At 40.1% G+C, this 17,338-nt stretch overlaps 1 protein-coding gene across 1 annotated transcript in view; it reads right to left on the minus strand.

Annotated features, from left to right (window-relative positions):
* The window catches only part of LOC309563254 (ATP-dependent translocase ABCB1-like), a 94,597-nt gene that overhangs the window by 37,675 nt on the left and 39,584 nt on the right, over positions 1 to 17,338 (minus strand). The window contains exons 10-16 of the mRNA XM_082267661.1: positions 11,695 to 11,808; positions 7,783 to 7,893; positions 6,408 to 6,533; positions 5,603 to 5,806; positions 3,588 to 3,758; positions 3,319 to 3,480; positions 630 to 881 (exon numbers count right to left, since the gene is read on the minus strand). Of these exons, the coding sequence (XP_082123787.1) occupies positions 630 to 881; positions 3,319 to 3,480; positions 3,588 to 3,758; positions 5,603 to 5,806; positions 6,408 to 6,533; positions 7,783 to 7,893; positions 11,695 to 11,808 (1,140 nt within the window). The remainder of the gene's footprint in view (positions 1 to 629; positions 882 to 3,318; positions 3,481 to 3,587; positions 3,759 to 5,602; positions 5,807 to 6,407; positions 6,534 to 7,782; positions 7,894 to 11,694; positions 11,809 to 17,338) is intronic.

The following is a 17,338-nucleotide window of genomic DNA, read 5'->3' on the forward strand; positions in this document are numbered from 1 at the left end:
GCTGTATTTGTGTTTCATGTCACTTTTGTGTTGGGTTCTTAAGAAATTGTATTGCTTCACTTAGATGGAGTCTGTTTTTCTCCATGCAGCTCCACATATCTGGTCTTTCTAGCACTACAATATCAGCACATGGTGTTAAAACACCCGTGTTAAAAACACTGACTCTCTGGTCGTGCAGCCCCCCCTTACTGAAGTTATGACATACAGTGCAAGACCAGTGGCAACCGCTGGTCCTGCATTGAACTTAGTGACATTGAGGATTGAGGGGCCTAACCATATTACAGGGTGGACATGGCATCAAGGAAGAGGGTCAGCTACTGTGTTACTCTTTATAAGATCACCTAGATTAAATGTGAATTATACTTGGCAAGATTTTACTGATGGGCTTTTCAAAATTAATTTTTGCCCAGGGAAGTATCTTACTTGTAGATCATGTGTGGATTTCCACTACATGCTAAGATTTGCAAAGTTTGGAAATCCCTGTGAGTGATGAAGAACTGTTTCCATTTCTAAAAATAACATTGAAAGGTCTGTGCATTGACCAAGATAAAACACACTGTTATTACTGGTAAAGCATCTGCTCATTTGCGGTCACCCAAAATGGTAATTAAATAGTATGATTTTCTTACCACTTCTTGTTTGGTTACATTTTTTTTTGCCTTGGATTTCCTTCTTGTAGACCTTTTACTTTTTCTCCTGCTGGAATGTCTATGCAAGTTATCGCTGCCTATGATTTCCAGATTGCCATGGTTTGGAGAATCAGGAGCAACAATGGCATCGTCCTCTTTGATATCCTCATATTCAAACATTTGCCCTTCATCTTCCTCATCTTCTTCCTCTGTTTCACTAAAAACCTCATTGTCTTCTTTTTTGTCATAACTCTGTGGTTTAAAACAAATCAATTAAGCACAGAACAAAGTTTCAGATGTGATCTTACAATATGTAAATGCTGCATTTGGGTTCAATGTATTAACATATTTCAGTGTATTTAAAAACGCCACACTACTGTTGGCACCTGTCTACTTAATTTCTTTATACTTTCTTTACATATTGTAAAATGTGAATAAAAATATCATAAAAAAATGATTTAAACTTCTACATAATTAATTAAATTAAAATGTAAAGTGTTTTTATGTAATGTAACATTATGTAATGTAATGTAAAGGAATTAGAGAAAATCTACCCTTACAGTGCTTTTGTGTGTAATGTGCACAGAAGCAAGCATTGTTACTTCTGGCTCTGGTGATGCCTTCTTCTTTCTTAAGCTTCAGTCTGTTAGTGGTCCCTCACATACATTGCAGTGCTATTAACCTTGCATTGTGTGTGGTGGGGGCAAGAGTGTGCAATGGCGGCTGGAAGCAATTTAGAGAGGAGGTTACAGGGGACCAGTGTAAGCACTTAAGAACCAGCTGGAGCATGGCATAAGAACCAGCTGGAGCATGGCATAAGATAAATATGTACTCCTTACCCAGGCACCCCTATAACCACTTCAAGGATAGATTTGTTTCTAATTCCTGGAGTTGGCTTTAAGTATTTTTTTTTTTATAATGAGGCACAATGTGTCTTTTATTGGAAGGCCTTTTTTTTATTTTATTTTAATTACAGTCAGCTTAATTTCCAATTGTATCCAAGTGTATCACTCTGGTGGATTATGCTGTTTACCTATGCAAATTTTTTTTAATAGGTTTTACTAGTTAGGAAATAGGTAATGCAGAAAAAAATAAAACTGACATAAAAGAAACAACCTATATATCAATCAATTGTATATATCTGAAGTAACAAATACCAAAAAATAAAAAAAGTTTATGTATATCCTTCAATATGTTCCACTAATCATGCTGTATGCAAGTGGTTGTGCTCTCATCTGGTTTCAAGACCTAACAACCCAATGTAGGGTCAATATGCACTTTTTAAAGGTTTCAGATCAGGCCACTTGGTGTCACCACTCCTGATGTTTTCTGTGATGTCACATTCTCCATTAAATCACACCTCCCAGGACGCCTTCCTCCAGCTAATGGGCACACTTGTTCTTTAATATTCCCTCTCCAATCTCCTTCTTCCACTCCGCAATATGCATGTCAAGGAAAACTACATAGTAATTTATCCTTAAAAACACTTTATTCCTTTTTCCCCAGAGTACAACTGGTGTAGGGTATTGATTACATACAGGAAAAAAAGGGGGGGAGATTGGCGCAATCGGATTACACGAGCTGCTGCAATAATCTAGATATGGGCAAAAATGCAGATGATTGAGTCCAGTGGAATTGCTAGACACTTTGATGGCTGCAGGCTTTGTAGGGTGAAGCAACCCTGTATGGATCCAAGACAAAAAGAGAGAGAAGACCAAGCGCCAATCTAAGTGTAGCAATGCAGTTGATTTATTTAGCAATTGCTACACTTAGATTGGCGCTTGGTCTTCTCTCTCTTTTTATTGATTACATACAGCACGATTGGTGGAACATATTAAAAAGATCCACAGATGTTTTTTTTTTTCTTTTTTCTTGGTGTTTGTTTCTTCTGATTTTTTTTTTTTTTTAGCAAATTATTTTGTATTACACAGTTGGTTGATGTATAGATTGTTGCAGCACTGTAGCAGAGTTTTATATATATGTGAAGATGTTCACATAAGAGAAGGTGCATTGGTGATAGTGGCTGCATATAAGTATATATAGTATTGCAATATTTTTTTTTTAATACTTTTTTAGAATAGTTTTTTTTTTTTTTTTTAAATATAGCTGCTCACAAGGTTTATACAACTAAGCCTTCAATACAGTGAATTAATAACATTTCGTGATTAAGATAATTTTACGATAAACCCCTAAATGAAAGGAGCCTTGCAAAAAAAGATCTGCTTTTCAGGTTAATCAAATGTGTGTAGTTTCTGTAACTATAAGTCCCCGTTCACACTGAGGCGACCTGTCAGGCGACCTGGTCGCCTGACAGGTCGCCGTAGGTCGCTCGCCATAGAGAAGCTATGGACCCGTTCTAATAGGAGCGACATAAGTCGCTCCGACTTAGAAAAAGGGCCCGGAGCTTCTTTGGGGCGACCCGGAGCAACCTGCATAGACTTCAATGTTATGAAGTCCGTGCCGGCCGCTCCGAGGTCGCGGTGTGAGCAGCGCGCCGCGACCTATGAGGTCGCCCCAGCAAGTCGGATCGCCCCAGTGTGAACGGGGCCTTAAGGTTCCGCTTTCACCAGTTGTTTCTGATTAGAATAACGAAAGAGGTTTTCAGATTTGTAGCTATACTTTTTTGCACTTTATACATTGTTATTTGTGTTAGGAAAGAAAGACCATTGTGTACTAAACAGAAACTTACCTGCAACATTACAAGAGAATAGTAGACTCCTTGCTTATTCATGAGATCTTCATGTGATCCTTGTTCCACCACAACACCATTGTGAAAGCCAGCAATGACATCAGCTGTACGGATGGTAGACAGGCGGTGTGCTATCACAATTGTGGTACGGCCTGCTCTAGCCTTGAAGAAAACAATAGTTATTCAATTGTTTTCAACAAAATGTTGTTAAACAGAAACATAACTGATTTGTAAATAATCCATACAACAGAAATAGAGAACACTATTACCTTGTCTAGAGCGTTCTGTACAATTCTTTCACTTTGTGTGTCCAGGGCTGACGTGGCTTCATCAAGCAGCAGAATTCTGGGATTACGTGCAAGTGCTCGGGCAATAGCTATTCTCTGCTTCTGTCCTCCACTCAGCTGAGCTCCCCTCTCACCCACCATGGTGTCTAAACCCTAAAATACAATTTTCATAAAATCAGCACATGGTTCATATATTTTTTAATGGGATACTATATATTACGGCAGGGGAAGGTAATGCCAACATGGCTCTGCATCTGGAGGTCATTGCAGAGCCTAGGTTGCCTACCTCTGGTTTATGTTAGATATAAACTCTCTCTGCAACCAGCAACTTTTTAGCTTAACGTCAGTTTATAATCGAGTTTGAAAAGACTGCCGGGTAGATGGGGAGATGTCTTTCCAAGAACAACAATAGGCCAGACATCTGCAGGTTTTTGTGGCATCAAGAGTCATCACACTTTCTCATTAGATTTACATGTTAGAGCGGAGCAGCACACAAGTGGCCAACACTTTCCATCCTAATCAGCCAATGAGGTTTTAAAATCACTTGCTTTATGTGTGATAATCAGGATTTCCAAAGGCAAATTCTAAGGCATGACTTTCAGTGGTTTCTAATAGCCAATTTGATCCTCATCTAGCCTTGTGTACGTTATCAGATTAGGACAGGATTGGACTGTTTATGGATATTCGCAGGGTATTGAAACAATAATCAAGATAAAATCTCACTTTGCTTTAAAGTGGTAGTAGAGTAAAAATAAATAGTTTTTTATACATTCATTTTTGGGTCACTTTTTTTTCACTTCAACACGTCCTGGGTTGGGCTAAAGTTTTAGCGTGCCATATGTCCTGGCGACATCGCTTCCACTCTTTTAGGCCCTTCCCGCAGAGTCATGCAGAGTGGAGCGGTCAAATATCTGGTCTGCCCCACAGGCTTTGATTAATTTTTGGGGGGTTTATTGGCAATTATAAGCTCAACTCCTAAACTCCCAAAACGGTTTCTTTAGGTCTTAGATAAAGGAGGGAATGGTTAAAACCTCTTGATTTTTTATTGCTTTCTGTGTCCTCACTGAAAAGGTTTTCTTCCAGTTCCTGTCCCAGTGAAAAAAGGTCAGAAGGACAGGATGTAATGGGAAATCTCTACAATGGAAATAAGGACAGCAACAAAAACACATCATAAGTAGAGCTGGGAATGCCTAGAAACTCTGGTAAAGTGTATATTACCCCCAAAAAAAATAAAATGTCATATATACGTTGCGTTATTCATAAAGTTTCTATACAACATTGCCTGTAAAGTTTTTATTAGGTATATTTCCGCTAAATATCAAGTGATCCTGCAAGTTCCCCTTGGTTCCTCTTCCAGACTGACCATAATCTATTACTGACCCAAAACTATTTGATGATTTACTATTGGCTTTTTTAGTACTGCATTCATAAATACTTTAAGTTTGTATAGCTGTATGTAGCTTTGTGCTCTAGTGACTCCCATTCTCTTCATTTCTTGTCTTGCTATCAGTAAGATAAAAAGGGAGATGAATTCTCCCCAACAGTGTAATAGACAGCAATAAAACCCTGACAGAAGTTTTCCTACTCTTCTAAAAATGCAAAAATTAGAATAAAAGAATTATTGAAAATAATAATGTCTCATTATTATAAAAGATGAGATAATAAACAATTTGTTAGTATTTGTCGGTGACAGCCAGTTATTTACGTTATTAGCCATTTAAGTCTTTAGGTTAAAAAAGAAAATTTGAAAACTCTGCCCTTTCATGTGATTTCAAACATATTTTGAGCTAATAAATTGATCTCTTGCACAGATATATGTAAATGCTATCCTTAGTTCTTGAATACAAAACATCCTATATTTTAGTTCCCCTGATATTTTAAGTCTTTGAAATATATTCTTCATCTGTACGAGCTATTCCTCACATATGTAGCTGTCTGATGTTGCCCTTGCCTGTTGGTGCGCTTGCATGACATCCAGGCAATCAATATGGACTTACATCTGGGAGTTTAGATATAAAATCATAGGCATTGGCTTCTTTAGTAGCTTGTATGATCTCATCATCAGTGACATCTTCTCTTCCATAGCGGATGTTTTCTTTGATTGTCGTACCAAACAAAACAGGTTCTTGGCTAACAACTCCAATGTTTTCACGTAGCCACTTCACATTGAGGGTGCGTATGTCATGCCCATCCACAGTCACCTAAGGAAAATAAAAAATAAAAGATATTGCTTCAGGCTGAAACCCTTGCAAGTGTCCTTTTAAGATCCCAAGGCAACAAGAAGAACATTCATTAAACCTACAGTACGACTTAAACTACTCTAAAGTCAAAAAGTTCATTCAGTACACTTTATTATAAAGTTTTTATATTTATGCAGCTAGATGAGGGCGTGTGGCGCCTTTTTCGGGAGTTGTGGCATCTTGCCAATCAAACTATGCTGTGGGACATCCATTCTCAGCATCTACAAGCAATACTTCAAGCACCCTGCTTAGAAGACAGAGCATATGACTAGTTCTTTGTAAATTTGTGATTGTGGGTATGCATATTAAGACTAAGTAGAGGCTTTTATGGTCAGATTTGGGAATTCATGGCCTGCAAAATTGAGTCTACAGCAAATGTTCCCAAAACACCAAGTTACAAAAAACTTTTATGTACAGTAAGAGGTAGACCGGTGTTCTAGGATGTAGAGTGTTCTAAGTCCTAGGATATATATGCTTTTAAGTTTTAAATTGTTGATTGGATTATACTAATAGACACACAAGTCTTTGCAACTTAAACCTCACATAAGTAAATTTTACATACCTCCCCTATAAGAGGGTCATAGAATCTCTGAAGAAGCTGAATTGTGGTGCTTTTTCCACAGCCGCTGGCCCCAACTAGGGCAACAGTCTTTCCAGCATCTACTCGAAGGTTCAAGCCCTTTAAAATCTATGACAACATAAACACATACACAAGTAGATTAATTACAGCTCTTTTCTATTTTTTAATGCATTTTCTATCTCCTATGGTTATTTTGGAAAGAACCAGTCTCAATTGGTGGCAAAAACTGTGCATTTCATGTTTTTTCACCCTTAAGGAATTTTTTTTACACCTTTGAAATGTCCAATACTTGCCTCTCATGAACATGACTATGATAATGGCAATGTATGACAAAGTACATACTGTACATAAGCAGCAGCTTTCAAGAACGGCAACGCAGAAAATGATTAGCAATATTTAAATGCAAAAAAGCAAAAATGCTTCATAAACATTAGGCATTTCCAAAGGGTTCGTTATTAATGCCAATGGAGATAATTGTCCTAATCAGCTATGGGGACACAGGTTGGATGCTCAATGATCTCTATGCATATATTTTCAGTGGTTCTGAAGTTAAACCAGAAAGAAGGGGGTACAGAAGATGTAATACAAGTACATATGCCACTTACTACATACTTTTTAATAAACTGTATCACGCTTGGTCGGATGTGCGCCTGTCTTCTTTTGTTTTGTTTAGTCTATTGTCCGTCACCCAGTGGACCCGACTGGAGCTGCAGCGACCCAGCAGTTATATTATAGACTGTGATTAAGGGAGGAGCATTCACAAGATAGCCTTGGAATTCTGTGATCTGCGCACTTATGGTGAAATTGATTTTTTCTCTTGTATAAGTGCACATAGCCTAACTTGAACAGCGTACTGAATCAGCATTGCATGATCTTAGCTGAGGCACAACAGGTGAATATAATTGTGCTATGAATTTTTAATTGACTATACATGCAGATTATGGTTGATGTATAAGCTAGGAGAACTTTAATAAATCAGTAAATCACCAGTTGGTTTACTCAAGATCATTTTTCATCAACTTGACATTTTATTGTTTGAACTATGAATCTCAGACGTACATTTACTAATGCTTGAGGCTTTCATTTACACACAGACAGCAACAAAAACCCAGTGAATTGACCAAGCAAGCGTATCTAGTAGTGCTTGGCCACATTCAACTGGACATGTTCTGCAATGTTGGTTTGGTTTTAATAGGTTGAATACTATTGTGGATCAGCTGCTTACTTGGTCTTTGCTATTGAGTAATGCAATATACCGTTAATAAAGATGATGTAAGGCTAGATGTCATCCATTCAAACGTGGGTACATTAGTTTGAGGATCATAAAACCTTTATACCGGAAATAATAGACACTTACTTGTGTATCTGGTCTGGTTGGATAGGAAAAATGGATGTTCTTAAATTCAATATTCCCTATCAGTTGATCTGGCTTGTGCCCTTCATTTGAACTGCTGTCTATTGGCCTGTGCTGGAAACAAAAATCACATGAAGATATCAGTTTACAGAAGTAAAAAAGATTTGGTATATGCTAAGGGAATATAAAGGGTTGATATACATTTTCCTCATCGTGGGTTATGCCTAGTGCCTAAAGATACTGTATGTTTTTTTTTTTGTTTTAACCACTTAAGCCCCAGAAGATTTTACCCCCTTCCTGACCAGGGCCTATTTTGCGATTCGGCACTGCGTGACTTTAACGGACAAGTGCGTGGTCGTGCGACGCTGCACCTAAACTAATTTGACATCCTTTTTTTCCCGCAAACAGAGCTTTCTTTTGGTGGTATTTGATCACCTGTGCGATTTTTTGATCATGCGCTTTAAACAAAAAAAGAGCGTCAATTTTGCAAAAATAACAATATTTTTCACATTTTTTATATGAAATTCCCCAAAAAAAAATGTAAACATCAAAATTTTTTAACATTTTCGGCCAATTTGTTTTATGCTACATATGTTTGGTAAAAAAAAAAAAAAAACGCAAAAAGCGTATTTTGATTGGTTTGCGCAAAAGTTATCGCGTTTACTAACAAAGGGAAAGATTTTTGTCATTTTTGTTGTTTTTTTTTTAACGAGTAATGGTGGCAATCTGCGATTTTTTTTGCGGGACTGCGACATTGCGGGGGACAGATCGGCCCCTTGTCTGACATTTTTGACACTTTTGGGGTTACCAGTGACATTACTGCAGTAATCAGTGCTATACATATGCACTGTTACGGTAAAAATGACACTGGCAGTGAAGGAGTTAACTGTATTGGAGAGGGAGGGGTTAAGTGTGTCCTAGGGGCGTGTTTCGAACTGTGATTGTCTGTGGCTACTAGTGTAAAAACAGAGATCAACGGTCCTACATAGTAGAACCCCCTGATCTCCATTCTTACACAGGGGAGACTGACAGGCGGCTGTGTTTACATTAGCCGCCTGCCTTTCTCCCGCTGTAACGGACGATCGTGAGTGCCCGGCAGACATCGGCTCCGCCGGGCACACGCGCTGGGGGGACCGTGACCGCGATGGAGCGCGCCTCCGGCGGTGCGCGCTCGCTCCCTAGAGCCTCACAGCCTAGCGACGTAGCCCTACGTCGCTTTGCCTGTGAGGGGCTGACTGCCGACGTAAATAGTCATGCGGCGGTCGGCAAGCGATTAAACAAGAGCCCCAGCATTTTCAAAGTCATACTCAAGTTGTGATGTGAAAGATCTGTAGAGCAGGTTATTCAGACTGTAGAGCAAATCAAAGAGGAGAGACCTACACCTTCCCTCTCTCCTAGTAGACATTTTACTAATCTGGCCCAATCCATTGTAAACTCTTCCAAAGAGTAAAGTAGAGTGTACTGGTATTTCTCATGAGGAAACTCAGTGTGCTTTGTAAATAGAGAATCGTGGATGCTTCCTGTGTTATTTGTTAATTTATAAAATAAAGCATTTATTAAAATAATATGAACTTTATATTGAATAGTTGTATTAATCATCTAGCAATAACCATCTGCAATTCGTTTGATTTTTGTTTTTGGGTTAAAATACACTTAGATATAGCAAAGCTTAAAGTGGATGTAAACCTCATTGATGAAATTTGACCTAGGCACATCTATCTGTAGTGTTTACTTATCTCCTCTTCAAAGCCCTAGGTCCTGTGGCTTTCTTTCATTCTTCTATTATCAGCATGATAACTTCTGAGAAGTTCTCCGTCAACTGAGATAAAACCAGGCTGAATTTTGTGTCGGGTGGGTGCTATAAATAGATTAGCAGAGAGTTGGTCTATTCATAGCACAGCTCTTCATGTTTCTGCCTGTGTGGAGAGGGGGTGTGTGCCTTTCCTCCAAATCAGCTGTCTCACAGTTTATGGCAAGAATGCACATCCACAGGTGAATCAGAAAGGGAAAATTCTAGCAGGAAGTGCACTTTCTAAACAGTCTACAAAAGGTAAAGACAGCACATATACAAGTAAAACTTATGTAGGAAAATTGATTTAATCTTGGTGTATCATCGGAGGCTGTTCACTTTACTGGGTACAGTATATGTAAGGGTTTACATCCACTTTAAGTATATTTTGCAATCATCTGTAGTAATTCTCAGCAAATTTGAAAAAACCACTAAACGAGAACAATGATTGCTTGCTGTGGATTATTGCACTAAAGTTGTACAGGTTAAAGCAAAGGGCAATTTGCAGTAACCTATTAGCAACCAATCAGAATTCATCTGACTTATGTAATCATACATCTGATGGTGTGTTAAGTGCTAGAGGTTTTTGCACTTTTCACTTTAGACAGTTTTTGAATAGACCTATTCTTTTTTAATTACCATGTTCCCAGATTATATTTGCCAAGCTACTCTACATAGTGCTTATTGCTAGGCCAACAGTAAAATCTTTATATTAAAATTTAAATATGCAATAATTGGGATCAGGGTTGTATCAGGAAAGATAAACGGTTTATTTAAGGATATAAACTAGTTTGTCAACAGAAGGAAGTGGCTCAGTAGATTTTCCTAGTAGCAGTCTATTGCCTTCTAAAGCTCAGGACCTCAGTGTTAGTCTAAAACTACTAAATAAACCTTACAGTGGTGCGCACAGTGCTTTTTTTTTCAGTATCTTTTAGGTGTACAGGCATTTGATATCTATTGGAAGGAGCAAATGCAATTCTTGTTTCAGTCAACTATACCTAATTCACAGAGAACATTCCTCGAAGTATAGCCAGAAGAACCTTAAAACTCAATTGTATAGTATGTTAAAATTAAGAGATAGTGACGTTTTTGCATTAAAACTGGAGAAGAAAAAATCAGCACAAAATTACAGTTATTGCCCATGGAAACCAAATAGAGTTCTTCTTTTTCATAAAATTAAAGGTGAAACCTAGGCTCTTACCAGCAAAAACTAAAGTTTTTGTATTGACTTTATTTTCTCCATTTGGAATGCATCAGTTCCAGTGTCTGTTTTTTCCCCACTTTTGAGCAACAGAAGGGTTGCTTTATGAAAAAGATAAAAAAACTTTGGTGGACAACTTTCATTTTAAGTTTTTAGTAGTGCCTGAGCCCCTCAACACCTATGCTTAGCCCTGCCAATAGACCTTCCTCCATCTAATAAGCCTAGATCTTATTAAATAGGGGGAAAATGTTGGTATTGGCAGCTGAGGCACTCTCACTAGTTCAGGGGTGTCCAAACTATGGCCCTCCAGCTGTTCAGGAACTACAATTCCCATCATGCCTGGTTATGTCTGTGAATGTCAGAGATTTACAATGCCTCATGGGAATTGTAGTTCCTGAACAGCTGGAGGGCCATAGTTTGGACACCCCTGCAATAGATGGTCTAGGGCCACAGGCCAATTGTTAAAGTGAAGCTAGTTCCATGCATGCACATAGAGGAGAGGAGGGTTTTCTGGCTGACAAAGGTAAGATCAGGCACCTTGAGAGATTTTCTCTTAGACAGGAGTTCAAAGAGATTAAACTTTGCACTGTGAACATTCTTCATTGAGTTTTAAATCGTTACCCATTTGGCTTGGGAAGTTTTAGCACTGGTTATAGTACTTAGGTTTGCAGTATAATTACTGCATGTAGAGTTATGGCTAAAGCCCTAATAACCTGGTGCCATGCATTTGTAATGTAAGAGAAGGCCAGAACTGGCCAAAGGCTGCCACACTAACCGGAAGGACATGACATGTAAATTGAATGCAGATAGCGACCTTGGCCAGTATCAAACTAAGGGCTTTAGACCCTTCAAGCAACAAAAATGGCCACTTAGCAAGCACACTAACCAACATGGGCAACATTCACAAATGTGTCTATAAGCTTACCTTATCGATGATGTGATACACTTCATAGGCAGCCCCACGTGCATTAGCTATGCTCTCTAAATTTGGTGCAGCTTGACCAAGTGAAAAAGTCCCAATGAGCACAGAGAAAAACACCTGTTAAGAACAAAAAGCAATTTTAAGCGCTTTGTGTATATTTTCTTCCGACAATTTGTTACATATTGTTTCATCTTAAAGACATCTTATATTTGAAATAAAATGTTATAAATACGAGGGTTCTTCAAAATGTTTCTGCACTTTTTTTTATACGTTTCACAGCCATCCTTACCACAGAGTGACAACTCCTATACTAAACTGAAAGGTCAGCCGGTTTGCCAGACAGACTATTCACACGACACTCTCAGACAGGACCAATTACTTTTCCTCCCACCCTCAGTTTCCAACAAAAATATAAAAGTGCAGAAACGATTTGAAGGCCCCTCGTATACATTATATTATATATATACACACACACACACACACACACACAGACACACACACACACTATTACCAAAAGTATTGGGACACCTGCCTTTACACTCACATGAACTTTAATGGCATCCCAGTCTTAGACCGTAGGGTCCGTGGGGCCCACCCATTGCAGCTTCAACTTTTCTGGGAAGGCTGTCCACATGGTTTAGGAGCATGTCTATAGGAATGTTTGACCATTCTTCCAGAAGTGCTTTTGTGAGGTCAGGGAATGATGTGACTGAGAAGGCCCGGATTGCAGTCTTCGCTCTAATTCATCCCAAAGGTGTTCTATCGGGTTTAGGCCACTATCAAAGCAACCTGGGCTTCCATAACACCTTAGCAGTGCCAGGGGCGCACATGTGTCAATTTGCCAGAGGGAGAGCCAATCAGGCGGTTCAGCGGACGCAATGGCTACCGGCCAACCGCAATCACTCCCCACGGAGACAGAACGGTGGTCTGCCTTTACATAGGCAGACCGCCGTTCTGTCACAAATGAACACAGGGATCCTGTCACAAATGAACACAGGGATCCTGTCACAGATGAACACAGGGATCCTGTGTTCCTACTATTTAGAAACACAGGTCTCTGTGTTCATCTAGTGAGTCCATCCCCCACACAGTTAGAAAGCATGCCCTAGGGACGCACTTGACCCTTTGATCCCCCCCTGGTGTTAACCCCATTCCCTGCCAGTGTCATTATTGCAGTAACAGTGCATATTTTTAGCACTGATTACTGTAGTAATGTCACTGCACTGTTCACCTCAAAAGTGTCAGTTAGGTGTCCGATCTGTCCGCCGCAATGTCGCAGTCCCGCTAAAAATCGCTGACTGCCTCCATCACTAGTAAAAAAAAAATAAATAAATAAATAAAAATGACATAAATCTGTCCCCTAGTTTATAGACACAACAACTTTTGCGCAAACCAATCAATATACACTTATGTGGCAGAATACATATTGGCCTAAATTGATGAAAAAAATGTGACTTTTTTTTTATTGGATATGTTTTATAGCAGAAAGTAAAGAATATTGTTGTTTTTATTTTTTTTAAATTGTCACCCTTTTTTATTTATAGCTAGTGTTGAGCGAACACGGACTGTATTATTCGTGTTCGTACCGAATAATTGGATTTTTTTTACCCGAACACGGACACGGACACTTTACTGTATGTTCGGGTAAAAATCCGTGTTCGGTCGTTTTATTTCCGGGTTTTGCATGCTTTGGCGCTCTTTTCATGGCGGGCTTTCAACAGCCAATCAACAATCGTTTAACTGGTGTGCCTTAAGCCATCCCAGCCATGCCTGCAAATGTCTTAGTAGCTGTGATTGGCCGTCTGAAGCATGTGACCAAGTCTTTATAAGTTCGAGGCAGCCGCCGCAGCAGCGTCATTCTGCTGCTTAGCTAAGGGACAGAGCACACATCAATGTGCTGGCTGCTGATTAGGGAAAGATAGGCAGGAAAAAACCATTTGTGTCCGGATAGAATTGAGGGACAGGTCGGAGTGTTTAGGCAGGGCGAGTTGTAGGCATTTTAGGGATAGAGTCTGCTGAATTATAGGGTCAGTGTCTTCTACAAACTACAATCGATATTGCTGTGTGGGGGGTGGGGTGAATCTGCACTCAATCCTGATCTACGATCTCTTCTCAATCCTGTTAGGGACAGAGTCTGCTGAATTTTAGGGAAACTGTGTTCTACAAACTACAATCGATATTGCTGTGTGGTGTGGGATTGGAGATAGGCAGGTGTCAGTGATCCACATCCATTTTTCTGTGTGTGAGCTGCAGTGAACACAATCTTTTTGGGCTGCAGTGAACACAATCTTTTTGGGCTGCAGTGAACACAATCTTTTTGGGCTGCAGTGAACACAATCTTTTTGGGCTGCAGTGAACACAATCTTTTTGGGGTGCAGTGAACAAAATCTTTTTGGGGTGCAGTGAACACAATCCTTTTTGGTGTGCAGTGAACACAATCTTTGTGGGGTGCAGTGAACAAAATCCTTTGTGGGGTGCAGTGAACACAATCTTTTTGGGGTGCAGTGAACAAAATCCTTTTTGGGGTGCAGTGAACAACATCCTTTTTGGGGTGCAGTGAACACAATCTTTTTGGGGTGCAGTGAACAAAATCCTTTGTGGGGTGCAGTGAACACAATCTTTTTGGGGTGCAGTGAACACAATCTTTTTGGGGTGGAGTGAACAACATCCTTTTTGGGGTGCAGTGAACAAAATCCTTTTTGGGGTGCAGTGAACAAAATCATTTTTGGGGTGCAGTGAACACAATCTTTGTGGGGTGCAGTGAACACAATCTTTGTGGGGTGCAGTGAACACAATCTTTTTGGGGTGGAGTGAACAACATCCTTTTTGGGGTGCAGTGAACAACATCCTTTTTGGGGTGCAGTGAACACAATCTTTTTGGGGTGCAGTGAACACAATCTTTGTGGGGTACAGTGAACAGAATCTTTGTGGGGTGCAGTGAACACAATCTTTGGGGGGTACAGTGAACACAATCTTTTTGGGGTGCAGTGAACACAATCTTTGTGGGGTGCAGTGAACACAATCTTTTTGGGGTGGAGTGAACAAAATCATTTTTGGGGTGCAGTGAACAACATCCTTTTTGGGGTGCAGTGATCAAAATCCTTTTTGGGGTGCAGTGAACACAATCTTTTTGGGGTGCAGTGAACAAAATCCTTTGTGGGGTGCAGTGAACAGAATCTTTGTGGGGTGCAGTGAACACAATCTTTGGGGGGGTACAGTGAACACAATCTTTTTGGGGTGCAGTGAACACAATCTTTGTGGGGTACAGTGAACAGAATCTTTGTGGGGTGCAGTGAACACAATCTTTGGGGGGTACAGTGAACACAATCTTTTTGGGGTGCAGTGAACACAATCTTTGGGGGGTACAGTGAACACAATCTTTTTGGGGTGCAGTGAACACAATCTTTGTGGGGTGCAGTGAACACAATCTTTGGGGGGGGTACAGTGAACACAATCTTTTTGGGGTGCAGTGAACAACATCCTTTTAGGGTGCAGTGAACACAATCTTTGTGGGGTGCAGTGAACAACATCCTTTTAGGGTGCAGTGAACACAATCTTTGTGGGGTACAGTGAACAGAATCTTTGTGGGGTGCAGTGAACACAATCTTTGGGGGGTACAGTGAACACAATCTTTGTGAGGTGCAGTGAACACAATCTTTGTGGGGTGCAGTGAACACAATCATTGTGGGGTGCAGTGAACTCAATCTTTGTGGGGTACAGTGAACACAATCTCATACTTCTGAAGATTTGAGGGTGCTGCCTGTTCCATACTCCCCCTACTCCTCAAACTCCTCAAACAATAGTAATTGGGGCCTAGTGTGGTTGTGTACGTGTGATATACATACACTTTTTTTGGATCATATTTTCTATTCCACTATTTAATCAAAAACCTTTGGGGATCAGTTAAATTGGGGGATAGTCTGTGTTGGTACGTGTGAGAGAGATCCACCTTTCCAAGTTGTTGGGGTTCATCTCATACTTCTGAAGGTTTGAGGGTGCTGCCTGTTCCATACTCCCCCTACTCCTCATCTAGCCTTTTAGGGGTACAAACAATAGTAATTGGGGCCCAGTGTGGTTGTGTACGTGTGATATACATACACTTTTTTTGGATCATATTTTCTATTCCGCTATTTAATCAAAAACCTTTGGGGATCAGTTAAATTGGGGGATAGTCTGTGTTGGTACGTGTGAGAGAGATCCACCTTTCCAAGTTGTTGGGGTTCATCTCATACTTCTGAAGGATTGAGGGTGCTGCCTGTTCCATACTCCCCCTACTCCTAGCCTTTTAGGGGTACAAACAATAGTAATTGGGGCCTAGTGTGGTTGTGTACGTGTGATATACATACACTTTTTTTGGATCATATTTTCTATTCCGCTATTTAATCAAAAACCTTTGGGGATCAGTTAAATTGGGGGATAGTCTGTGTTGGTACGTGTGAGAGAGATCCACCTTTCCAAGTTGTTGGGGTTCATCTCATACTTCTGAAGATTTGAGGGTGCTGCCTGTTCCATACTCCCCCTACTCCTAGCCTTTTAGGGGTACAAACAATAGTAATTGGGGCCTAGTGTGGTTGTGTACGTGTGATATACATACACTTTTTTTGGATCATATTTTCTATTCCGCTATTTAATCAAAAACCTTTGGGGATCAGTTAAATTGGGGGATAGTCTGTGTTGGTACGTGTGAGAGAGATCCACCTTTCCAAGTTGTTGGGGTTCATCTCATACTTCTGAAGGTTTGAGGGTGCTGCCTGTTCCATACCCCCCCTACTCCTCATCTAGCCTTTTAGGGGTACAAACAATAGTAATTGGGGCCTAGTGTGGTTGTGTACGTGTGATATACATACACTTTTTTTGGATCATATTTTCTATTCCGCTATTTAATCAAAAACCTTTGGGGATCAGTTAAATTGGGGGATAGTCTGTGTTGGTACGTGTGAGAGAGATCCACCTTTCCAAGTTGTTGGGGTTCATCTCATACTTCTGAAGGTTTGAGGGTGCTGCCTGTTCCATACTCCCCCTACTCCTCATCTAGCCTTTTAGGGGTACAAACAATAGTAATTGGGGCCCAGTGTGGTTGTGTACGTGTGATATACATACACTTTTTTTGGATCATATTTTCTATTCCGCTATTTAATCAAAAACCTTTGGGGATCAGTTAAATTGGGGGATAGTCTGTGTTGGTACGTGTGAGAGAGATCCACCTTTCCAAGTTGTTGGGGTTCATCTCATACTTCTGAAGGTTTGAGGGTGCTGCCTGTTCCATACTCCCCCTACTCCTAGCCTTTTAGGGGTACAAACAATAGTAATTGGGGCCTAGTGTGGTTGTGTACGTGTGATATACATACACTTTTTTTGGATCATATTTTCTATTCCGCTATTTAATCAAAAACCTTTGGGGATCAGTTAAATTGGGGGATAGTCTGTGTTGGTACGTGTGAGAGAGATCCACCTTTCCAAGTTGTTGGGGTTCATCTCATACTTCTGAAGGTTTGAGGGTGCTGCCTGTTCCATACCCCCCCTACTCCTCATCTAGCCTTTTAGGGGTACAAACAATAGTAATTGGGGCCTAGTGTGGTTGTGTACGTGTGATATACATACACTTTTTTTGGATCATATTTTCTATTCCGCTATTTAATCAAAAACC

This window comes from Pelophylax lessonae (assembly GCF_965119305.1).
Source record: "Pelophylax lessonae genome assembly, chromosome: 9".
NCBI lineage: Eukaryota > Metazoa > Chordata > Amphibia > Anura > Ranidae > Pelophylax > Pelophylax lessonae.